Source organism: Salvia hispanica, chromosome 6, assembly GCF_023119035.1.
Source record: "Salvia hispanica cultivar TCC Black 2014 chromosome 6, UniMelb_Shisp_WGS_1.0, whole genome shotgun sequence".
In the NCBI taxonomy this organism is placed as follows: Eukaryota; Viridiplantae; Streptophyta; class Magnoliopsida; order Lamiales; family Lamiaceae; genus Salvia; species Salvia hispanica.
The window spans coordinates 39807273-39833443 of NC_062970.1; the positions used below are offsets into that span (position 1 = coordinate 39807273).

The following is a 26171-nucleotide window of genomic DNA, read 5'->3' on the forward strand; positions in this document are numbered from 1 at the left end:
ACTGATTTAGGCATATAAGATACTGGCTGTGAGAATGTGGCTGCACTGGCCATAAAGTTAATTACAAACTGAATGTAAGAATGATGAGGACATTGCTTGTTTAAAACTGTAGTAAGAAATTACTATATAATTAACCTGAATTTTGGGGTAAATAATGATTTAGGTACAAGAACTACACACTGATACAACAAAACAAAGCTACATTCACATTACTACAAACATAGAGAAGTGGATGCCTCACAAAACAGAACTTCTCTAACTGATACAAATAACTTTAAAAGGGACAAGTACAAAAGAATCATTTCTTTGGACAAAACTGTTTCTGCAACTCAAAACACTGATTCTGCAGTTTGACGAGCAGATAGAGGCGCCAACTCCAAGAACGCAACCTCTTCAACATAATACAAACCAGGCATCGCTCGATCTTTTCCAGTATGCATTGCCATAGCAAATATCCACAAAGCCACTCTGGATACAAAAGATTGGGATTTCGAATGTGTCCACTAATTATCCTTTTCATCCAAGATTTAACTGTGGCAAATTCGGGGGATAACGGCTTATCATATTTGTCCACAGATTCGCGAGTGTAACAAAGCACTGCTCGTTTCCCCACGTTACGATGTTCAAGTCTGTAAAAAGATTAATCGAACAAAAATATTTTAGTAGAACTCCGTAAAATTTAAACCCCATGAGCTTGGAGGCAGATGGTTTTAAGCAATCAGCTTCCGTAATACGATTATAATGAAAATAGAACATTGGGAGCCATGCTCAAGTATTCTTCTATTTATCCTTGAACATACATGAAAATATGCCCTACACGACAATTTCACGTCCTAATCCAGTTTGGCACCTTCTATCTATACATAATGCCACTATTTTCTGAGAAAAGTGTTGTCATCCAATATGGAGTATTCAATTTTGAAATAAGCTCAAAAGATTTAAGAGAAAAAAAGAAAGAAAGACCCTGCATTTTTTGAGGAGGAAAAATTGATGATTTCAGAAGATAATGGCAAGACTAACAAGATACATTCATGCATAATATATCACGCAAAGGACACTGATGAGTTTGGGAAAGCAAGGAACAAAGATGTTAGAGCTAAGTTTGAAAGTGTTGTGTACCTGGGACCACTCCAGCTGTTAGGAGAGACAGCCAACACCTAGATTCTTTTTCTGCAAAAACATAGTTCTCAAGCTCAAGTACATCTAGACCAATGATATGTCTGATGGACTTGAATAATGATGTCTCGCTCAAAGTAGTTGGCGCTGATACACTTGCAAGAGCTTCTTCAAGTCTGGAAGTTGACCATACAGCATGGCATTCCTCTAGTAAGATATAGATAGAAGGCGAATCTACTGAATTGGATAAAATCCAAGGCTTGAAAAGTTTGGCTGAAGCTCCAAGAACTACAACCACCCTATATACCTCTCCAAGGGCCAAAACAAAATTCCGTCCTGTAATCAGAAAGGAAGTTTAGCCTTATTCATCATCTATGAAACACAATCTACTATCAGCTACTTTATTTTTATTACTGTAATCGGAAAGGCTAATCTTGTGCAGTGGTTCCTTTAACAAAGCATTTTATATAGAATTTACCTTGAGGTTCGGATAGAAATTGGCTATGAACATGCTTCATCAGTGCATCGTTCCAAATTGAGGCACCGTGTCTTAATTCTTGAGCGCAGACAGATATAATCTCAGACCATAAGGAAAGATATACCTTTTGTTCTTCCTGCGTTCCTATGTTCAAGATCTTAAGCATTGCATTTGTATGTCTTAAGAGTTCCATATATGATCCCAGATCCTTCTCCACCTATTGTCCAAAAACCAGGAGAAAGAAAGAAATCAAAGGATGAGGGGAGAAGACCAGCCAGCCAGTTCTCAACTCAAAAAAACTAAATCTTCCAACACAGGATAACAAATTAAAAGATAAAATCCAGCCATATTATGAGTGTTTGATATTTGTGCAGATAAAAATTTATGTACCTCCATAATTCATATTCAATCAATTGAACATATCAATAGTACAGTGCTCATAAGTGACAGCTGAATATAAAGGAAAAAGCTACATACTATTAACAACTTCTGTGATAAGTGATACTCTGACTCAAGTCGTTGAAATTGTGGCTCCAACAAAACTTCAGCAAATTCATGTAGATGACTATCTCTTGTATTGTGATCCTGAAAAGCACCGTCTTCAGTGAGTTCATTGCAGAGAAACTACAGGAGATTGAGGAAATCAGTCACCAATCACTCCATAATATTTGCAAAAGACAACAGGGTTAACAACTGACTTGTAAACAAAAGTTACTTGCACAAAGGTAAAGTGCAACCCTGAAGAGACATTTCTAGAAACTTAATCAAGAAATTAAGTTTGCATCAACTAAAAAGCATCCCCTTTTGTTAACAAACTAAGAATGTCTTTGGACTTACACCTGGTTAAAAAAACAAGCCTTTCACCCTGGAAGACAGCTGTCTGATTCTAAGCCTAAGACTATGGTGATGATATAACAAATGGGAAACACACCTATGTCATACCTTGGCTAATTTTATATTTACATACGTATAAGAAATATGCATCTTCACAGAAAATATTAAGGATATTCGGCAAATCAAAATTTCAATAATCAAATCCAAAACATAAAAACAACCATGGATAGGACTGGTAGATCATTCACCTGGAACTCACTATCAAAAGATTCAGCTCTTGCACCTTCAACAGAAAGGACAGTATTACCTTGGTCATTCTAATTGGAAAAACAGAAAATCATGTAGAGTTAGCGGAGGAGCTTAATGATGGCACTAGTGAAATGCAAGTGAACTGAAGTTCATTTTGTCACTTCAGAAGAAAAGCATATAATAACAGTAAATACCTTTAGCCCGTCAATATGGTTTTTCCCAATAAAGCACAACTCTTCCTTCAATTTTAAATAGAAAGCCAAATAACTATCCAGCTTCAGCTTTGATGATTTGCTCATGTATGCATCTCCCGTGCTAGTAAGAGAAGCCTTAATATCAAATCCCATTCCTGAGGCATCCTTGAAATCCCATGAACCATCATCATCGTCATCATCATTATCTACCAAATCAGAACTTGAAACTACACTGAGCGGATTTAACTGACTTTCACTGAGGTTATGCTCAGTTTTTAAAGAAGAAGTCTGCTCAGCTTGGCTGTATAAATTTGATATCATATCACTGATAGAGTTAACACTGCTAGCAATATGATCACTTTTTTTTGCAGGAATAGACTGGTGTGAAAAAATATCTTGAACATCTGAGGAACTGCCACTTTCTGGCTCTTCATCACCAAATATGGAGAGGGGAATCACTCCTCTGTGATGATTTAAATTTGTATCCTTCTCCTGCAAAGTCAAAATTCCACCAGTAAACAAAATAATGAAAAATAAACCTATCTAGGAAGTAAAGGAACCAAGACTTCCGGGATGTGCGAGGTCGGGACAGATTAAGATAGATTTTGGTTAAAGATAGTGAATTATTATGCTTAATATTTGGAGAAGAGTATTAAAATGACATAACTAAGATAGCCAAAACATCACCCCTGAAATCCAAGTAGAGATCTGGATGAAGACAGACATGGGATAAAAATATTTAGGTCATTATATATATAATCATCACTTCAACTGAGGAACTCAATTTAAAATATCAAGAAAGCCATAAACATGGAGGGAGCACAGACCGGTTTAATGAGAGCAATAATTAAAGGGAAACAATTAGAAATTGATTAATCAGCCAAAGATCTCTGTCTTACCCCTCACCCCTCCGAGATTAATCTTTTGTTAATTTTAGTAGTATTTGTTAGAGTTGCAAGGCATTTCTTGGTAGTACAAAGAAAGCATGGAGTTAGTCAGGTAAAAAGGGGGATTGCATGTGAGACAATTTGTGACTTCACCTGGTCTTTTTCATCTGGTGTTTGCACTGCATCTTTAACGGGTGAGTGAATACCATTGATAAATAGTTCCTGAACCAAGAATTGTGAGTCTATCAGGCACAATACTCTGATATAGGTATTTAGAGTGACAAATACAAAACAAGAGTAACTTACCTTTGGCTTTGGTCCAGTTTTTGCAGAAGCATCACTAAAATCTCCAAAATCATCATCAAGTTCCTCAATCCCATGGTCACCTCCAACATTATTGTGATCAATAGTTGAGTTTTCGTATGAAGTAAAACCATTTGGAGTAGATGAACTTGGAATACCAATCAAATCCACTTCCTGGGAAGTGGTAGAAATACTGCTTGGGTTGGCAAAAAAATCAACTGGTTCATTTGAGCTTGCAAAGAAATCAAAGGATCCACTAGGAGTCCCAAACAAATCAAGTGATTTAGTTGGGTCAATGCCAGTCCCAGAGAGATATGGACTACTTTCAGAAGCCTCTGGTACCATCAACCCGACCTTCAGACAAAACTCATCACTTTCAGCAAAGTAAACGTGGAAGACAATACACAGTTTTCCTCAGACATATACAGTTCATTATGTAGACTAACACAAGTAGCCACACTTTATGTAATTGAATTAAGCTAATTCCACCTATTCTACAGCTGATTAATGCCGATTGTCCAAGTAAGAAGTTAAGATCATATGCATAGTAAAATATAAAGTTCATTTCTTGGCTTTGCAGTATCAGAATGCTTGCTTACATTATTATTCATATCTTGAGCCTGAAATTCCGAGTCTGCATCCTTAAAGTCCCACTCCTCATCATCATCACCATCATCCTCATCATTAATGGCAGTAATAGAGCCATCTAATTGTTGCTTATCACCATTCATATCCAAATCTAAATTCAACTTCAACGCATTTGTATTTTCCTTTTCAGGAGATGTCTTCAAATTAGATCCAACTCCATTAAACTCCCCATTCCATCCGCCAAAGAGGTCCTCCTCCTTGCTCGGATCCGACATATAAGAGTTAAAACTGAACTCCACATCATCACTCTTATTTGCAAGCTGCATATGATCACTCAAAACCAAATCATTACTCAGCTCCACATTTTTCATCTCAGGAACAGCTGATTCTGCAGTACTCTGGTTCGCACTCGGATAAACTCCATTGACAACTGAATCATCCTTAACAACCAAATCGCGGCTTTCAAGCTTCGTCTGTGAATACCTATCGTACAGATCGGCAATACTAAAACTTTTTGTTTTCAACACACCATTACCAGCTAAGCCTAAACCGACGCCTCCTTCAGAAATTCCATTGCTCTTCTGCCGATTCAAATCCACTGGAACAGCCAAATCACCTGCGACCGCCTCCTCCTCCGCATCCCCAAACAGCGAAAGCGGCAGAGCGCCTCGCGGCTTCATCCACGAAGCCGGCGATGCAGAAACATCCGATCGATGATCTCCATTCACAGCAGTTCCCGATGGCTTCGATTGCGACGGCGGTTCCACGAAATCTCCCCACTCGTCGTCCTCGTCTTCTGCGGCGGGAGCGGGCGACGAATTTGGCGCGGTGAATAGAGAATTCGATTGGAAGGGAGCGAAAGAGAAATCTCCGAACGCCTCATCATCGTCGTCCTCCGCCATGTGGAGAAGGACGCGGATCGATTGCGCCTCTTCTGTTCGATGATAATCCTTGAAATGAAAAAAAGTTGTGTTTGCTTTACGTTGAAAGGCACTGAGAAGATGGATCTGCCATTAAAATGGATTGTTCCTCACCACGCTTAGCTTTTTTGTTTCTACTTGCTAACGCTGCATATTTTATTATTTTTGTTTTTTACTCCGTAATCAATTTATTGGTATTTATTCTGCAATACTACTACTGGTAGTAAAATTTTACTTTTATGGAAAATAAGAAAATATTACCATAAATTGATATAATCTGAGTAAAAAACTTGTAGTATTAAATTGGATTATGTTCATTCGTAAGTTTAAGGAATAGAGACGTTGAATTATTTACTTTAGTCGGTAATTGAATATTTTTAAAATGGATGATATAATTAAGTTAAAAGTAAAGGCGAACAAGGTCCCTAACATATGGCCGTTTTATCAATTTGGTCCTTAACATTATTTTTATGATTATTTGGTCCCTCACAAATAAATTCGGACTTGAATCGGTCCTCACTTAACGGTTCTGTTAAAAAATAGACGGTCAACTACAATTTGACTATATTAACTTAATAATGATAATTAATTATGTCTAATTATAATTTTTAATTTCTATTAGAAAAAATTGGAAAAAAAACGTAAAAAATACAAATACAACACTTAATAAATTAAACACACAGACTGGAAAATGCGACTTTCAATTTCTCCTTCTTCCCAAAGAAATTCAGCTCCGATGCCCGCCTCAATCACTCCGCCGCCTCAAAACCCGCCGCAACCCTCGCCGCCTCAAAACCCGCCAAAACCCATGCCGCCTCAAAACCTTCCTGTACGAGCTCCGGCTCAAATTTAGTCGCATTCGAGCCATAAAGGTAAATTTTTTATCTCCGTCGTCGTCGTCGTCATCGATTGAGTCGATTGGCTCGCACCATCTAAAAAATTCAAAATCTTTTCTCTCACAAACAAAGTAGAGCTTCCCTTTACTCGGTTTGCCATTGCTTCTCACGATTCGGAGTGAAGCAAGTTTCTTGCAATTGCAAAACTCGTACCGAAATCGGAGGTCGCGACCACCGCTACTCTCACCGGACCCAGTTGCAGCCGTCGCCGGAAGAGAGAGAATGAAGAAAGGAGAATGAGAATGAAGAGAACGAAGACGTGTTCATCGTTCTTTTTTGTGTGTTTTACACAATTATATTTTTATCTTTCTGAAATAATTAAAGATATTAATTAAAAATAGTTAATTTCGGTCAAAACATGATTAAATAATGTTGACCGTCAATTTTTTAACGGTTCTGTTAAGTAGGACCGATTCGGGTCCAAATTTATTTGTGAGGGACCAAATAATCATAAAGATAATGTTAAAGAGCAAATTGACAAAACAAACCATATGTTAGAGACAATATTTGGCCTTTACTCTTAAGTTAATACTAATATAATACGGAGTATTACCAGTGTAAATTATCTTAACTCTACCATCGAAGTAAAAATCTTATACTTTGAGTTTGACTATGTTCAAATTTTATGAGTTTAAGGAATAGAGAACTATTTTCTTTATTCGGAGATTGAATAATTCTAAAATGAATAACTTAGTAGTATTAAAAAGATAATATTATCTAAAATGATAGGAGTACTATAAGTTTCATTGTAAATTATATTGATATCAGCAAAGTGTGCATTTTCCAACATTTTATATTAATTTAAATAGTTAGCCGACAATCAAAGAGGGTATACGGATAAATGACTAAATGTGGAATCATAGTGTGACTTTGAAGCAAGAATTATCAAGACTATGGTCTATGTAGATAACGTTTAGGAAAGTCGGTTGGTGATATATCTGTGTAATTTATGCAATAAATTAGTAATGAATATTTCAACTACTACCACCTAGGAGTCTAGGACTAATAGTCTAAAAATATACACTAATTATAAACCAGTTTGAGTAGTTACTATCAATTTAATTTAAATGCATGACTTTTTAATATACTGGTAGATGATCTATTGTATTTATTATTCTGCTACATTATTAAAATAATATATAGTGTATTTGATACACTATAACAGTATAATCACTTTAATCTTTTTCATTGTGTGTGGTATCTAATCAATTTCTAATGTCATTAATTTATGATTTTAATATCTTTGATTTCTAATTTTAACTTGTTTATATATTGGCAGAAACACACATAAAAAGGATGCAAAAAAAAGTGTAGAATATTTAAACCTATTTTAAAGTACAATACTACAACAGTACCTATATTTCATAAAGTCATCAATAAATTAAATTACTAAAAGATATAGATTTAGTGAAGTAGAATAATGCTTAATACTCATGTATATTTTGTAGCGACATAAATTGCTTAGTGAAGAAGAGAATGAGCGGCTTGGGCCTAACGAATTGTCTACGGGCTATTATAAAGAGCTGCGATGGGCCACAAATTTGAAGTTTGTTTGAATGTTGGGCTGAATTTATTGGGCCTGGTTATTATTTTGCATGACATTTAATTTCTTTACATAAAACAGAAATTAATGTTATAATTGTGCAAAATACAAATTGTTATTATTATTAGTTCATAATTGCTTCCTATTTTTAGAAATGATTATTAAAGAAAAATAAGCAGATATTTGAATGAAAAAAAAATGTTTTTTTAGTTATATATCGATTAAAATAAAAACAAATCTAAAACATTTTAAATCTTCAAAATAATTAGCATATAAATAAACTCGACACGAAACCCGGCCAAAATTACAATTTTCCAATTAAACTTACTAGCAATGTTACATAAAAAAAAATTTGGAATGGAATTATGTTGATAAACAAAGATGATGAGGCCATCCGCAACGCTATCTCTTATCCGTCTCTTAACCGTCTCATCTCTTCACTATTTATGGGCCCCACTGTACTTTTCAGCTCATCTCTTAACTAAGAGACAACACCTGCAACCCTCCATCTCTTAACCATCTCTTAACTATTCATTCAATTTCATTTTTTATTTTTAATTCCAACAAATTCAATTAATAAAAAACACACTTCATTATAAATAAAATAAAATTACAATTTAAAATACATAAAAAGATAAAAAAGACATAATTAAAAAAATAGAAATTACAAATTGCACACTTAAACTCAAAATAAAAAAAATGGAGGCAAAGAAGCAGAAGAAGGAGTTCTCTAGTGACGATCATCTAATGGTTGCCAAATTTTGCCCAAATGTGCTCCATTAGATCCTCCTGGAGTTGGGCGTGGGCAATAGAATCACGTGTCCTTGCCCGAATAGACAACCGCTCTTGCAAAGACGGATGCACTCCCGTTCGAGGCGGACTACTTGCGGTTGAGCTTCCCGGGGTTTCAGGGTCGAACCAATTTCCCGCCTCAGGTCCTTCGTCGGCGACAATCATGTTGTGCAAGATTATGCACGTATACATGATGTCGACCATATTCTCTATAAACCACTGTCGAGCCGGGGCTTTGATAATGTTCCATCGAGCTTAGAGAACCCCAAACGCTCTCTCCACATCCTTGCGAGCAGACTCTTGCTTCTGCGCAAAAAGAGACTGCTTTTCGTCCATAGGCCTGTTGAACGTCTTCACGAAGGTTGGCCACTTCGGATAGATGCCGTCGGCAAGATAGTACCCCATTTTATACTGGCGATTGTTAGCGACGAAGTTGATGGCCGGCGCTTTACCATTCAGAACTTCAGCGAAGAGGTCGGAGTTGTTGAGCACGTTGATGTCGTTGTTCGAGCCGGGACCCCGAAATACGCATGCCAAATCCATAGCCGGTAGTCGGCGACGGCCTCGAGTATAACGGTGGGGTGGGTGCCTTTGTGGCCGCTCGTGTATGACCCCTTCAACGCCACAGGGCAATTCTTCCATTGCCAATGCATGCAATCGACACTCCCGAGCATCCCGGGGAATCCGTGCACTTGTTCGTGAAGACGGAGCAGAAACCGACAATCTGCGGTGGTTGGCTTCTTCAGAAATTCGGCGGTGAAGGCTGCCCGGACGCCTTTGCAGAAGTTCAACAAACAAAGTCGCCCAGTGGATTCTCCGACGTGCAGGTATTCGTCGAACGCATCCGCCGTTTGTCCAGTAGCAAGCTGACGGATCGCCGCAGTACATTTCTGGAGCGTCGTGTGGCTAGGACGGCCAACAGCGTCGAACCCTTCTCTGAAGAACTCTTCCCGTGCCGCCAATGTATTCGCGATATGCAAAAATAGCGGGCGTGACATACGGAAACGGCGACGGAAGTAGATATCTCCCCACACCGGGTTCGGACTGAAGTAATCACGTTCCAACCTTGCGGCGGCTTCCTCCCGGTTACGGTGGATGTATGTCCGGCGTTGCCTAGGAGGCGCGGCGGCTTCCTCCTCCCTACGTCGATCTGCTTCTAGCGATTCTTCCATTATTCGACGCATTTGCTCAAATGGATCCATAATTGATTAAATTTGGGAGAAGAAAAAAATAAAGGAATGATTTTATAGAAGTGATTGGAGAGGAAAGAAAGAGAGATGAGAGGATAAATGTGTGTTTGTGTGTAAAATGGAGAATGGAGAAGAGTATATATAGAATATATAAAAAAAAAAAAAATTAAAAATATTACCGTTCAACGGTAATATTACCGTTTTTTATTTTAATTTTTTTGTTTTTTTTTGAAAAATCTGATTTTTTTTTAAAAAAAAATTGAATTATGACGTCATAAATCCGACGCCCACTCGCGGGTCGGCGAGTGGGCGTCACGCCACCAGCCCGCGCGCGCCACGTGGCGCCGGGCGCGTGTCTCGCGACCTCGAGACTTGCCTCGCCGGGACGCGTTGGGCGTCGAGACATCTCGTCTCGTCGAGACGAGACGGGAGCCGCAACGCTGTCTCGATGCCGTCTCGTCTCGTCGAGACGAGATCGAGTCCGCAACGAGGCAGCGTTGCGGATGCTCTGGATTGCACACAAAATGTTGGGTTCCTGAAATGGTTTGGAGTTTTACAGCTTGTCGTATCATATTATTCATATCCCAACTTAGTTGGATCAGACTGCTCAGTTGCATTTTATCATTATAATAATATTACTCCACTATTTTTTGTTTTCATTAATTTTATTTTGTGGTGGGGTGGGGCCGTGGGGGGACAGTATATCTTATCTCTTGATTATATTTGCCTGAGATTCAATACATGAGTATTTATATTAGTACTACTCGACTCTAGCAATGGTAGCATGTCTGGCTACGATCCAATCACCTGTAATAAAATATTGGATCTATTAACTACTCCATTTATTAATTAATTACTGGCTTATGCAAATAATAATCTATTGACTAGTTGAGTAAATAAAATTTATTCAGTTATATTTATATCCCAAGTCAAAATTGATATTTCACGAGTCTAAAAGTGTAGATGTAACACTACACACAAACCAAAACAAAAAAGAAAACACACACTGACACACACCAAAGAAAGCAACTATCCCAACGTCCAAATCCTGCATGTGCACAAAACCAAATAAATGGACTATCTCTTTCAAAATTCAACAATCCATCCAAATAAAGCTGTAACAAAATAAATAATGCAACAATCAATAACATTTGCTGTTTCCTGCCATAAAATATTCCCAAGCTGTCACGGACAATATTTGACCAAACAAATCCACATTCAAATAAAAGTTATCAAAACATATCCCAGTTTCTCCTCATAATCAACTTTACTACTACTACTTCATAACATTAAAACTTGATAAAAATAACAATCGATCATAATAATACTAATTCATGGCAAAACACAACCAAAAATTTACATAATACTACAACTATCAGTGTTCTCATCACTGAACATATGAGCATACTCCCCCGTGGCCTGTTGCGGCGGCCCGTATCCCATGGGATGCATCGGGGGCGGCCCTCCGTACCCCATGGGCTGCACCGATCCATAGCCCATGTGCGCGGGAGGCGGCGGCCTTGCATACGCCATCGGATGATAGGCCGCCTCATGACCATGCTCACGCTGCTGATTCATCTGATTCATCATCATCATCTGTGCCATGTATTGCTGCTGCTGGCTATACGGATTCCCCTGTCCCGTCCCCGGGAAGCGGCTACCGTTGATCGCCGGCATCCCCGCCACCGCCGGAAAACCCCCCATCATCTCCATATTCCTTCCACCACCTCCGCCGCCACCGCCGCCTTTATGGTTGGCTTTCATCTCACCAAAGCCATGTTGTTGCTGTTTACCTCCATGGAAATTTTCTCCACCTTTCTTGCCCCAACCATCATCATCTTTCTTCCCCTTTTTACCATCTCCCAACTCAAATCCACCACCACCCTTCTTGCCGCCATCCTCTTTCTTGCTCTCACCCTTCTTGCCACTCTTCTCCGATTTCCCCTTCTTCCCGCCGGCGGCCTTGCTCAACATTCCTTTGAAAAACATATCAATCCCACCGCCGCCGCCCCCCTTCTTAGCCTTCTTCCCCTCTTTTCCACCACCTCCTTTATCTAATTTATCCCCTTTACCCGGCTTCTCTCCCCCTTTCAGTGGCTTACTATGCTTCACATCCTCAAACTCATCCTCGAAATCATCCTCATCCTCATCAAAGTCATCCGAATAATCATCATCATCGTAGTCGTCATCATCATCAAAGTCATCCTCATCTTCGGGGAGCTCGAATCTGACCGCCTTCTGTTCCTTGGCCGGAGCTTTCTCGCCCCCTCCTTTCTTAAAAGGAAGCTCAACGAATCCATTCTTCATCTGGTTGTGGTGGTGATGGTCGTTTCCCTTCTTCTGATTATTCTTGTTGAAGTTCTCCAATTGAAACTTCTTCAGCTGCTCCTGAGAGATCTGAAACGGCATCGCTCCACCTCCCTTCTGCGGGCCCCACAGCTCGGCGTGCTTGCCGGATTTCTCCAGCTTCTCGATGAGGCTCGCCGGATCCGCATTTCCCGACACCATCACCTTCCCCTGCTCCGCATCTATACTCACCTTATACACTCCTGCATTTTTTTCAAAAAAACAATCAAAATAAATTTCATCCTAATTCCCTTCAAATTAAAATAACACTACATACTAAATGCACACATTTTTTTCCAAAAACAATCAAAAGAATTTTTCACCCAAATTTCCTTAAAATCAAAATAACACTCCTACCAAACAGAATCACCTTATATTTTTTTTCAAAAACAATCAAAGAATTTTTCACCTTAAAATGAAAATAACACTCCTACTAAATAGAATCACCTTGTACTTTTTTCCAAAAACAATCAAATAATTACTCACCCAAATATCCTTGAAACCAAAATAACACTCCTACTAAATAGAATCACTTTATACACTCGTACAAATTTTTTTTGTCAAAAACAATCATAACAAATGAAAATAAGAACTTACCATCAACCTTCTGCAGCTTCTTTTTGACCTTGTGCATACACCCCTCGCAGTGTATATTCACTCTTAGAACACATGTCTGCACAGATTAAACAGCTGAATTTAGAGAGAGAGGCTTAAACTTAAAATAGTACTCCTACTAGTATAAGAAGAAGAAGAAGAAGTACCTGAACCTTCAGCATATCCTGTTTGCTCATGGCGACCTAGGAGTAGAAGATGATGGATCGATAGGACACAGGAAATCTTTTCTTAAAAAGAGGAACTTACTATTCACCGACTCACTCTCTCCAAGCGAGAGAATGGTTGAAATGCGATAAAGGAAGAGATATTTATGGAGATATGTATCTTACCGAGCACCGGCCATGGATAGAGAGAGAAAAGGCGGTTTGCTGTTTTGTGTGATGTTTTAAAACATGCTAAACCTGCTGTTGACTGGTGTAAAAGCAGCAGTGTGTTTCATTGCAACTTGCTTTCTTCATCAACATTTTAATGGGAACATAATTGTTCAATTACTATTCAATTTTCTTTTCTATTTAATCTTCTTATCTAGAAATCCTAATAAATCTTTCAAATATAAGTATCTTTTTTTTATCTATGAGTGTGTATCTACAAAGACATTTAAATATAAGCATCTTCTTTTCATCTAGGAGTATGTATCTACAAAGAAATTAAAGTATATGTATTTTTTCAGACTGTGCATCTACTAAGAAATTAAAGTATATTAGGTAGTATAGTGCTTACTTCGTCCCATAACTTTTTTTTAATTTGTTCATAAAAAATATTACTTTTATTTTTAAAAAAATTATCTCATGTTAATATAATTATATTATTTTCTGTCTCCACACAAAACAATACTCCCTCCGTTCCATAATAATGGAGGCGTTTCTTTTCGTTGCAGAGATTAAAAAAATTGTGTTATACTATGAGTTAAGCAAATGGAGAGTAAAGTGGAAAATGAAAAAGATAGAGAGAGAGAAAAAAAAAGTAAGAGAGAATAAAGTAGGTGTGTAAAAATATATTGACTTTTAATAGAAAAGAAAATGATTCTACTGCTATGAAACGTACTAAAATGATAAAATGACTCTATTATTATATAACGGAAGGGATACTGTCTTCTAAAAAATCTCGTATCATTTTTTAACTAATAAGTCTATGCAACCAAATTTTGTACAACCAAAAATTGGTTTATTTGATTAAAAAGTTAATTTATTTATGCATTTAATTAAAAAGTATAGACATATATATAGTATAGGGAATGTGCACAATATTATGGTATTTGTGTATAATTTTTTTAAATTTTTTTGAACCATAAAATGTAATTAATGCATACTTTAATACAAATTTTAAAAATAATAGAGAAATAATTCAAATATAAAAATAAAAAATTGAAAATGAGGCTAAAAACTAATAAATTGGTTTTAATTTGTTAACTAACTATATCTATTATTTTAATATTTAATTAACACATTAAAATTACTAATATAATCTTGTTTTAGTTGTACAAAATTTAGTTGTTTATGATTGCTCTTTTTTAAATATTATGAAACGCGAGCTTGTACAAGTGTGTATCTACAAAGAAATTGTAAGCTCATCGTGTCTCATGTTTACACACTTCAATGAAGTGCAGTGACAATATATAATTGGAGAGAATATCTTCAAATTATTCAAGGATAATTTTTATAAAAAAATATAAAATGTGGAAATTCTGGTTTGATAAATAACTTTAAATTTTGTTTAGAAAAGTAGTAATAAACCTTGAATTGTCTCAATTATTCAATGGTAATTTTTGGTAAATTGTAGTAGTATTATATTAATACTCGAAAATTTTGTATGGATGTCACGGATAATAAATTAACATTATTTATTTATAAAAAAAAATTGTCATTGCTTATTTGAAAATATATGACAGTAGTATACTACAGAAGTAAATCTATTTTTTTTATCATAACATATATAAAGAAAATCTAATATCTATAAATGGTGTGATTCCTACTTCCATCATATCAAGAAATATTTTTAACTGATTTTTAAAATTATATCATGAACTTGGCAGTTTACTATAGGAAATTAAGATCGTACTCTCACTGCAAAATTCCAAAAAATTATCTCAGTCAATTCGAAATCATAGTGTACTTTCGCCAATCGCTGCGATGCCTCTATTATTAATAATTATAATTATTTTGGTAGTTTTCATTTTAGATTTACCTACTTTGTACTCTGAATAAAGAGTAATACTCCTTAAAACACTACTCAATTTCTTTCTTTTCCAAAAATTCTAAAAAATCCAAAAGGTATCGAGATCGTCAAAAGGTTATTTAAAAATTAAAGAAGACGTGATGGAAATATAACTAATTAGTGGACTGGATGTCAAATCAATTTACTAGTACCACATTATGTGAATTTAATGAGTTTCAATTTTTCTCTGACACAATATTTACCAAACTTTAAAAACTCTTCGTCGAATTATAAAGATGGATGATTAAGTTTTAGAGTATTATAAATTTGACAAACAGTGTGAAATATCACTATAATTGAAATTATTTATCAGAGTATGTTCATCTCAAAGTACTAAAATTATTTGGTGAGTAGAGACAATATTGCAACTTTATGTAAGTGGGAAGAAGATAGCGACTGGGGTTGGGCAGGAGGCAGGACAGCAGCTATCCCAATAAAGAGTTTTTTTATTCTAAATTTTATTTGTGTCGGCTTAATATATGCCAAATAATAATTTAATAAAATAAAAGCAAGCATTATGATAGAAATTTAAATGAATGTGGAAACAGGTGGAATTTGACCACTGACAGCTATAGCTTATACAACATGTACGTATAAAAATTTAACACTGCTGCCACCAAATTATAAAGTACTCCCAGTTGCTATGTTAAAAAAAAAAAATTGTGAATGACACAATTTTTAAAAAAAAAAACTAGTAAAATATTTAAGAGAGAATGAAAAAAAAAATACTAGATAAAGTATGAGAAATAAGATGGAAAATTGGGTAAAATATGAAAAAGAGGGGAAAATAAAGGTAAAGCATGAAAGCAAAAATTTTAGTACTACATTTTAAGGAATAAGATTATTTTTTGTGAACTTTCATTCGACCTTATGGAGTATATATATACATTTAATTTGATAGACATGCCTACGTCTGCTTCATAATAGTTTCAGTTGTGAAGTTGTTGTCTTATGAAAATGTACCACCACATTGGTATATAGACTATAGAGGGACCTCATCCTCTCTAGCTAATATTTGCCATTTCCAAGTAAATACTCCTACTTCTATTTTATATTTTGAGAAACTATTTTATACTAGATAGTTTATAAACCACATATATATGTAAAAATATACTAGTACTATATTGCATGTTACAAAAATCAACTTAATTTAAAGGTGGAAAAATGTAACCATTTCACATTTCACTGGTGCAAACATTTTGTATTAATTTTATCATATGCTTGAATTATAAAAATGATAAATCTAGATAATAATTTGTGAAGGTTATATAATCTTCCCATTTTCCAGTGGAAAATCTAATTTAATTTATTTGAATAAACTTTTGCCTCTAAGTCCAAATTTATTCACAACTATTCCAACTTTTATCAGTGAGTAAAATATATCATGTGCGTTTCTAAAAATGAAAGAAAAATGTTATAGTGCACCAAAATAAAAAATAAAAAATTAAAAGTGTAAAATATCCATTTATGATAAGGGTGGAAATGGGCCATGTATATAGAAAAGACTACATCGTCATCATTAATATGAGTAAGATCCAGAAATTAATGTGGACCTATGACCCAAGTTAAGAATAATTGATACCACCATGTGACACTACAACCACATCATGTGGTATCATTTATATATACTCGTACAAAATTGTGAAAAGGAAACATTCATTAATAAAATGGCATCTTTGCCAAGCAGTATAATTATTAGTAATATTAATAAATTAACAAATTTTAAAAAATAGACTATCATTTGGTTTAGTTACACTAAATAAACGTACAAGATGTACATTGATTTGTATTTGTATGTCCAATTTTGAGTGTTTTCTGACTTTTCGGGGGCTGTGGGGTTCTAAAATGAAAAATAAAAATAAAAATGGGAAGCATTTTTCAGAAAATTTTTAATGCTGATAACACAAATCATTATTAATCGAATTTGTATAATTAGTGTGAATTGTAGTTTGTCTTTAGTAGTGATAAATTTTGTGTGAATGGGTTAGGGTGATACAGTCCACTTCTCATAAGCAAAATGCAAAACTACCAATTTTTATGAAATCATGTGAAAAACAACCCGCTTAACTCAAGGGATAGAAAAGATTTTTACATGATTCAAATTTTAAATGGAAAGTAAAAATAAATTAAGATTTAAAAGAATGGTTAACATTCTACTTTGTTAAATTATTTATTGAAATACACATATAACTAAATTAGCATAATAATGAAAATGATTGTGAGTGTTTGCATAGACGCTAGTAGTATAACGTTAATGTATAAGGTCAAAAGTCTTGGGTTCGGCTCCATCGTGATACGATCTTTAAATTTATGCATTTCATGATTAAAAACAAATCACACCCTGCTTAACTAATAACGTCATGGCCTTAATAAATTATTGATTGACTAATGTACATCATACTTCAACTTTATTTAGCAAGATAAGATGGTGCAATTATTAATTGATCTTTTTACCTAGAAAATTAGTACAATGATTAAACAAGTAGCTAAAATACTATACTTGGAGAATTAATCATGCAATAATATCAGTGCAATTTGTTCCTAAGCCAATAAGAACAAGACAGATTAGATTATAGTAAGGCACTAAAATATCTAAATAATTCAATAAAAATTTCGCAATAATTGATTAATTTGTATGTGAAGGTTGATGAGACATTCCAACCATTTTCGACGCTCTCAAAATCTACTTTGGACAGAAAAAGTAGGTTTGAACAATGCCAAGAAAATTGAAAAGAACACATGCCAGGGGCCCCTTCCGATCGAAACCAACAAAAGCTCCTCACTTTTCAGTTTTTCTATCCCTTTCTCTTTCTCTTTTTGAGGTCATGGTAGAAAATGAAAATGAAAATGAAAATAAAAATTCCTATTCATGTGTGTCCTATCCATAATTATATATTCCAAAATTCTCTAAATCTACTTCAATAAGGAATCTATCCAAATATGGAGTACTAGTAAGACGTACTATAATTTACCTATCATAATTCTATTTTTACAACACATTTTACATAGATACACACATAATTATTAATTAATTTTTTACAATTTTCTTTTGAAAATTTGACTATTACTAACATGAATAAATTATTTTTAAAATTAATACTAAGAGTCTCATTTATAGAATACACAGCACATATTTTTAATCAAAAAATAATAAATAAAAACAAATAATGTAGAAAAAAGGGAAAAAGGCAAAAAAAAAAGAGAAAGTGAATATAAACAAAAATGAAATAGAAGAAAAAGAAAAAAGAAATAGGAAAATCAGTTAACGGATCAAATTTTTCTATGCTCGAATTTTTACTCGACAAATATTAATTCGGGGGGATTTATTTTCTTGATTTCAAATTGGATGTTGTTTTCCATGATATTTGTGGATGTTATAACTAGCATTTGAGTTTGCATAATTGCATCAATTAATCATCAATATAAGGTTGATGGAGTTTGACTTTATTATTGCCAATACATGATTATTACTATTTTGATCTTGAATTAGTGATTGCTATAAGATTATCTTTTTTGAAAAATATTTGAAATGTCACTTCAATCTTCAATGCGATGATGGTTGAGACATCTTTTTTGATGGGGCGTCTCCCCATATACTATAAATTGGACTACCTTAGGAGTATTATTGATTCGAAATGATATATTGCAATTAGTGTCGTTGAAAAATGGTGATTTATCAAGCCTAGTATAGTGAGTTAACGTTATAGTCTATATATGATGCACCGTCTTATTATATAATTGTCCCATCATGACTAATTATCTCCAAATACTATAATTTAATGAAATCATATACTACTCATATTAATATGCATGAACAAAAAGAATCTTAATATAATTAAATATTTTGAATTTAATTAGTAATAGTTCTAGTATGTTGATATTGTGGTACAGAAACATTTGTCAGGCATAATACAATACGAAATAAAATAGATTTGAAAGAAACTACTCCAATAGAGTAGATACAATTATAAACCAATCTTATATCAGTCGTATTAGTCGCGGGCTGAAAAGGAGGATGTATAGTGAGAGCCTCAAAAGGAGCAAATCGAATGCAGAGGTGGGCTTTGGGCTTAAATGTGTTGGTCTGAATATATAATAAGAGCCTCAAAATGGGCATGAAATTTCGACTGATTTTCCCCCATAATTTATAAGAGAATTAAATTGCGATGTAGTATATAGGATAGATAAATTCTTGTAAGCAACATTAGAAATAAACACAAATGACACTCCTCCACCAAAAGTTGCTCATTTTGACCGAGCATATGTTTTAAAGAACGTAATGGAAAGTGAATAAAAAAAAATCAATATAAAATAAGTCATAGTAATAAAATATGAATGAAATAAAATTAGTATAATACGAGTTTATTATCAAAAGTAGTAAAAAAGTAAATGAGTATTTATCGGTGGGCGGATGAAAATAACAAAATAAGACGATTTATTAGTGAACGAAGAAAGTAATAATACGTTTTAAACTAACCAAATATTGAAACAACTCAACAAGCATAAAATTAATTAAGACAATAAGAAAAGTGTTGAGTAAATAACATAGGATACTAAAGAATTTTATCCAAGCAACTATTTACAAAACTCCACCCCTAATTCAAAGGGAAAAAGAAAAATTGAGAAGGTATATTTCTCATTTACCTTATCAAACAGGAAATTATACAATTATACCTTCTCAAAAAGCAATGAACTCTAAGAGAACAATGTAAACGAAAAAAACAAATAAAATAACTAACTTTTCCTTTTATTCCAAAAAGAGGTAAAGATACATTCTCAAAATGAAAGAAGGTATAATACCTTCTCAAATACCCTTCCCCTTGAAAAATGAAATTTTATATAGAAGAAAAAAATATGGTAGTTATTTTTCTTTACCTCTCCATTTACATCTTCCCTTGAAGATGCTCTAAGTAAACACCATATTAGAGGCACACTTCTAAATGGCCCAATGTCGCCATTGCTATGGAACTTAAAGATCATCTCGACCCAACAATTGGAAGGTACGCTCTCAAAAAAATATAAAAACATTTCTCTCCATAATGAAAGAAGGGTATTTATACATGTGAGAAAAGGGTTTTCATCAACAAAATATGCGTTTAGGATGCTCCACCTGCTGGGTGCAGTGTGTCCCGAACTCCCGATCTCGTGGTATCACATTTTGCCATCTGCACGTGTCACCCGGTATGGCTGGTAAGTCATCCACTTGGTCGAGTGGATGGTGCTGCACCCGACCGGAGCCCATATGTGGCCTCCTCTCGCCACGAAACTCCTTTCTCTCCCTCGACTTCAACCTTCGGCCCCACAATTGATCCACAATCCTTGGATCTAGCATTGCATTCTATGTCCAAACGGCGACACACGACGCTTAAGAATTTTGATGCAATTCAATAACTAAGGCCTCATTTGGTATCACGGAATTGGCTTACGGAATTATAACTGGAGCCTTCAATTCCGAATCCAATGTTTGGTGCCATAAAAAATCTTGAATTCCAATTCCTCTCAATTTCATAATTTGAATTCCACAATTTGAATTGCGATATAAAAAATAGATATTTTGAATTCCATATAGTTATAACATTGAACATCTTCATAAATTACATATACTACACAAGTTGGGCACACTATATATATAATTTCTTCAAATTCAGTTTCATATAAATTTAGATCATTCTTACCAAACAAAATATCTGAGGTATTCTAAATTTACCACCATTGCCACGATTAGTTAATTACCACGATTTGATTATTAGTACTAGTAATTACTTTGACTAAATACCTATGAGTGTAGGCTATTTGATTTAGCATTAGCAAAATTAACCCTTTTCACTGCCACTCTCCAACTCAGTCACAATGGCCACCACCACATACCTCAATCTAACCACCATCACCGCCGCCGCCACCAACAACATCTCCCAATCCAAACAATCAAGACTCACCACCTCCGCACTCCCCTCCTCCACCTACACCAAATCCACCGAGCCCCTCCCCCTCTTCTCCTCCGTCAAATCCTTCGCCCCCGCCACCGTCGCCAACCTAGGCCCCGGCTTCGACTTCCTCGGCTGCGCCGTCGATGGAATCGGCGACCACGTCACCCTCCACATCGACCCCGCCGTCCACCCCGGCGACCTCGCCATCTCCCACATCTCCGGCGCCGGATCCCGCCTCACCAAGGACCCCCTCCTCAACTGCGCGGGCATCGCCGCCCTCTCCGTCATGAAAATGCTCGGGATCCGCTCCGTCGGCCTCTCCCTCTCCCTCGACAAGGGCCTCCCCCTCGGCAGCGGCCTCGGCTCCAGCGCCGCCAGCGCCGCCGCCTCCGCCGTCGCCGTCAACGAGCTATTCGGCGCCCCTCTCTCTCAATCGGAGCTCGTCATTGCTGGATTGGAATCGGAGGCGAAGGTCTCCGGCTACCACGCCGACAACGTGGCGCCCTCGATTTTGGGGGGTTTCGTTTTGATCCGAAGCTACGAGCCCTTGGAATTAATGCAGCTCAAATTCCCTCATGAGAAGAGTCTCTATTTTGTGTTGGTGAATCCGGAATTCGAAGCTCCGACCAAGGAGATGAGGGCGGCGCTGCGGCCGGAGGTATCGATGTCGAATCACGTCTGGAATTGCAGCCAGGCGGGGGCTCTGGTGGCGTCGGTGCTGCAGGGGGACGTGGTTGGGTTAGGGAAGGCGCTGTCGTCCGATAAGATCGTGGAGCCGAGCAGGGCGCCGCTGATTCCCGGGATGAAGGCGGTGAAGAAGGCCGCGATCAAGGCGGGGGCGTTTGGCTGCACGATCAGTGGGGCTGGGCCGACTGCGGTGGCGGTGACTGACTCTGAGGAGAGGGGTAGGGAGATTGGGGAGAGAATGGTGGAGGCTTTTTGGAGAGAGGGGAATTTGAAGTCTGTGGCAATGGTGAATCAGCTTGATAGAGTTGGGGCAAGGCTTGTTAGCAGTGTGCCAAGATGATGTGTAATTCATCATTTTGTTTGTTTCAAATGTTGTAGTTTCTTAGATTTGCTTTGAATTTGGATGGCAATAAGCAATGACTGTTTCAATGGTTTGTAGTGATATGAATTGCATAATATGATTCTGGGCTTGTTTTCTTGGAAATGGATTTCATTGAGATGGTAATGGTGATTTCAAATGTTGTAGTTTCCGAGATTGCATTGAATTTGGATGGCATTTTGGAATAATGAAGTACTATGTGATTTCCAATCTAGCTTTGACTGTTTCAGTGGTTTCTATTGATTTAAATTGCAGAATATGATTCTAAGCCTATGTGTTGCGTATATCTCTGTATCTTTTTTCTTGGAAATTGATTTTCATTGAGATAGTAATGGTGATAGCTAGAAGGAAGAAATAATAGAGTTAGTTTCTTTCTCATATGCTTTAGTCTTTACTGTCTGTTTGACAATGATGACTGAATGCATAGATGGCTGTATTAAGGAATCAATAAAGCCTAGTGTAAAGGTAATAAGTGATGCTTGCAGGGATATTTCCATGATTAGCAAGAACCAGTTAAAAGGGAGAGAACTCGAGTTGCATCGTCTCAATTTCAGATATGAAGGTGCATTTTGCTTCTTGCCTCGTTTAATTACAGACTGGCCTAGAATGTAGAAAACTGATTCTAACTTTAATAGGTATGTTTCAGGGCCTTGATTGCAGTACATTGGTGTTGCTGGTGGCCATTTTTGCTTCTAATTCTTTGTCATGTCGCCCATCCAAGAAGCTCTCAGGCAGCCTTAACAAGTTAGTTTTATTTTCACTTACCGTGTAGCTAATCGTTGATTTTTGGAATTTGTATTTTCGTTTTGAGGCCTATCATTTCTTTGTTTATTGGTTGGATGAGGTGATGTTATGAATGATGAACGGATGATAAGTATTCATAAATTTAGTGGTATCTTATGACTTAACTCTCAGAGAATACATCTGGGAATTGTCTATATTTATCAAGGGATTTGGGTTTTGTTAATTTTCTTCAATGAAGATTTCATATGGTTTACACTATCTTCGCTTCAGATAGAATGATTATATATGTTGAACTAAGAGTGCATGCTATCTAAGCATATGCATTTTCACTTCTTGTGTGGAAAATGTCCTGTCTTTTTCATCGCATATTGACTCGATCACAATGAGATTGAAGTGATTTAGCCTATGTCACTGGATTTGGAATTTAGGTTTTACATAAGCATATTTGAAGACTACTCATGCTTTGTGCTTTTCCTGATGCTGCATTTTCTGCTTTGATTGAGGATCTAATTAAGAGATCAGCTTTTGTATCATCCAACCAAGATTTAAAATAATGCTCATTTTGATACTCAATAATATCTCTAATCCTGATTGGATGTGTGTATAATCTTCTGATGGCAAGCAGATGAATGCAGTTCTGTATTGGGATAAGCTATCGAGGACTTTTCAGTTTGTGAGAAGAGGGTGATTAAAGATGTCGGGAGGAATGGGGGGTGTTAAGTTGAGCTGGGAAAGGATGATCGCTCCGCAGCTGCATAAGTGGGAGGGCCGACGAGGCTGCTGCTTTTGGATGAGCGGTATTCCGATAAACGCATTGAGGTATATCGTAAGGCAATTAGGGTTGGTATTTGCGTCTCTTGTGATGATTGTACATTCTTTGGTATATAATTCTTTTGTGACATAATATTTCAAAACCACGGTGGTTGAAAAAAATTTGCGGTATATTTGTATCCTGAAAAATCATGTGTTGAGTACTCTTTTAAAATTTACCGAAACAATAGAAACATCAATGAAAAATGCTCAAGCGATGAGACAACATAGACCTTTTACCTTTACAAACATACATATTACTCGATAATTATAAATATCAATAACAAGCTAATAAGACTATATGATGTTATAGTACTATAACTTATTAGATCAATATGGTCTAGTCATTTAAAAGTATATTATACTCACATTGTCTAACTTTTAATTTATCCTCTAACCAAGAAGAAGAAGAGCAAGAATTCAAACACAAAATAGATTAACGAAAGAATTCAAAAATATTTGGTGGCTGACATTATTAAGCTCACGCTTAGCGATCTACTCTGCTCAAAGTCAGCATATTAAACCGAAGACTTACTCCGGTTTTCCGACATTAAACCGGTTTTGTCGTCCGTCTTCGGCTTCAAAGACGCGTACGAAGGCACCCTCAGCGGCGGCCCACTACTTTCCCACTTTCGCCGACAACCCTTTCGCCTCTTGAGAAGAAACTCCACCGGCCGCTCCATTCCCCGCTCAATGTAGTAGCCGCGCTGGTCCAACCGGTCCGGTCCATCATCTCCTTCCTAACCGAGTTGGGCAGCCTTAATGTGAACCGGTCAAGATTTTCCACCGGTTGGACCAGCGAGTGACCGGTCGAGTGCGACCTAAACTTATCCAAACCGACCACTCTCGCGGTTCGGACCGACCACCACCTATCGGACCCGGTCGGTAAATCAAAGAACCGGGTCTGGTTCGCGCCATCCTCTCCTATTTGAACCGCGATTTCTCCGGTTCTCGAATTAGTCCTGTCCGCAATGCTAGTCCCATCCTTGGGCGCCGGTTGAGATAACTGAACCGGCTCGTCGAGATTGGCCCGGCAGACCGGGCAGGTGACGTGCGACTCGAACCATGTGTCGACGCAGTCAGGGTGGAAGACGTGGTCGCATTTCGGGATCAAACGCAGCGTTTCGTCGTCCTCGAATTCGCTGAGGCACACGGCGCACCCGAGCGCGCACTTCCCGATCTTGTGCTCCTTCACCTCCGCGTAGGTGAACGTCGGGAACGCTCCGACCACCGCCGCGTCGAGGCCGCGCTCCGCCGCGGCGAGGCGGCGGGCGCCTATTGAGGGGGCGGCGGAGGGGGCGGCGCTGCTGTGGCGGATGTAGATCGAGAAGAGCCCCATGAAGAAGACCAATGAGAAGAGCGCGCCGAACATGATCGCCGACGACCTCGCGTCATTGCAGTGGCTGCCAATGCTGGCTTCCGGCGGCGGCTGAGCTCCGGCGGAGGTGAGGAGGAGGAGGATTAGGGATTGGAGGAGAAGAGATTTCATGTTGAGAATTTGACATGTGAATTTTGTGAGGGAGAGAGTATAAGAAAGAGCGCGTGTGTGCGGCGTAATTAATAGTACTTTTAAAGAGGGGATAAGAGATAAAGAGATGAGACAGAATTAAATTAGAGTCATATTCATGCAAAGAAACTTAACTTTTCTTACTTTTGGATGGAAATGGAACATTCTAATGTGAAGTAATATTAATTTAAGCAAGAAAATGTAATTATTGCCATTTTTATGAATGGAGCATTCAAATATCCAAGTAAATTAGTTCAAGCAACAAAACTTAACTATTCTTAGTTCATACTATCTTTTTGGGGTAATTACACTTTACATACGAAATGTTTCACCAATATTTCAATTAAATACAAAATATTTTAAGTTAACAAATACTCCCTCCGTCCGCCATTAGGAGTCCCGGTCACTTTTGCACACTCGTTTTGTAAAAATGATAAAATATAGTTAAAGTGGAGAAATGGTAAAATAAGAGAGAGAATAATATTGAAAAGAGTCTTCTTAACATTATTCTCTCTCTTACTTTACTATTGCTCTACTTTAACTATTTATTATCATTTTTATAAAACGAGTGCGCAAAAGTGATCGGGACTCCTAATGGCAGACGGAGAGAGTATCATACAAAAAGTTTGATTAGTGTTGCAAATTAGGACATTCCCTCTAAAAATTACTAATATCGTTACTTTTTCTTATTTTTAATCCTTTCGACTCTAAAATTAGCTACGAAAGTTAAATGTGAATTCATTGCTTGATAAAATGCCCATATGGCAATGCATAAGGTATTATTTAGACAAATAATATCATGTTTTTTAGGGCACAATTTTGGAGAAAAATAAGAAAAAGTAATAGTGTTAGTGATTTTTAGATTGAATGTACTAATTGGTAACACTAGTCAAACTTTTTGTATGATATTTGTTAATTTAAAATATTTTGTACTCAATTAAAATATTGATAA

The 26171-nt window shown here is 36.7% G+C and overlaps 4 protein-coding genes across 8 annotated transcripts; 1 reads left to right on the forward strand and 3 right to left on the reverse strand.

Moving 5' to 3' along the window:
* Positions 1 to 96: 96 nt before the first annotated feature.
* LOC125192909 lies at positions 97 to 5704 on the reverse strand. 2 transcript variants are annotated; one of them, XM_048090586.1, is made up of 9 exons: positions 4661 to 5704; positions 4065 to 4415; positions 3912 to 3980; positions 2872 to 3363; positions 2677 to 2745; positions 2072 to 2179; positions 1595 to 1811; positions 1120 to 1452; positions 97 to 629 (listed from the first exon to the last, which is right to left on the reverse strand). In XM_048090586.1, the coding sequence occupies exons 1-9, from the start codon at positions 5549 to 5551 to the stop codon at positions 517 to 519; spliced, it is 2643 nt and encodes an 880-aa protein (XP_047946543.1). In that variant the 5' UTR covers positions 5552 to 5704; the 3' UTR covers positions 97 to 516. The 2 variants fall into 2 exon arrangements, with proteins under 2 accessions (XP_047946543.1, XP_047946542.1); XM_048090585.1 differs by having other exon boundaries at positions 2072 to 2218.
* A 5483-nt stretch (positions 5705 to 11187) lies between these two features.
* On the reverse strand, positions 11188 to 13300 carry LOC125194416 (heavy metal-associated isoprenylated plant protein 32-like). Of its 2 annotated transcripts, none has more exons than XM_048092614.1 (3): positions 13104 to 13300; positions 12934 to 13009; positions 11188 to 12539 (listed from the first exon to the last, which is right to left on the reverse strand). In XM_048092614.1, the coding sequence occupies exons 1-3, from the start codon at positions 13125 to 13127 to the stop codon at positions 11347 to 11349; spliced, it is 1293 nt and encodes a 430-aa protein (XP_047948571.1). In that variant the 5' UTR covers positions 13128 to 13300; the 3' UTR covers positions 11188 to 11346. The 2 variants fall into 2 exon arrangements, with proteins under 2 accessions (XP_047948571.1, XP_047948570.1); XM_048092613.1 differs by having other exon boundaries at positions 13098 to 13298.
* A 7632-nt stretch (positions 13301 to 20932) lies between these two features.
* LOC125195653 (homoserine kinase-like) lies at positions 20933 to 23806 on the forward strand. Of its 3 annotated transcripts, none has more exons than XM_048093794.1 (4): positions 20933 to 22122; positions 22644 to 22720; positions 22794 to 22902; positions 23528 to 23806. In XM_048093794.1, exon 1 carries the CDS (start codon positions 21016 to 21018, stop codon positions 22117 to 22119), a length of 1104 nt encoding a protein of 367 aa, XP_047949751.1. In that variant the 5' UTR covers positions 20933 to 21015; the 3' UTR covers positions 22120 to 22122; positions 22644 to 22720; positions 22794 to 22902; positions 23528 to 23806. The 3 variants fall into 3 exon arrangements, with proteins under 3 accessions (XP_047949751.1, XP_047949750.1, XP_047949752.1); XM_048093793.1 differs by having other exon boundaries at positions 22805 to 22902; XM_048093795.1 differs by having other exon boundaries at positions 22805 to 22902; positions 23538 to 23806.
* Positions 23807 to 24129: 323 nt separating this feature from the next.
* On the reverse strand, positions 24130 to 25248 carry LOC125195655 (E3 ubiquitin-protein ligase ATL6-like). The gene has a single exon (XM_048093796.1). The coding sequence runs from the start codon at positions 25199 to 25201 to the stop codon at positions 24317 to 24319; it is 885 nt and encodes a 294-aa protein (XP_047949753.1). The 5' UTR covers positions 25202 to 25248; the 3' UTR covers positions 24130 to 24316.
* Between the last annotated feature and the right edge of the window lie 923 nt (positions 25249 to 26171).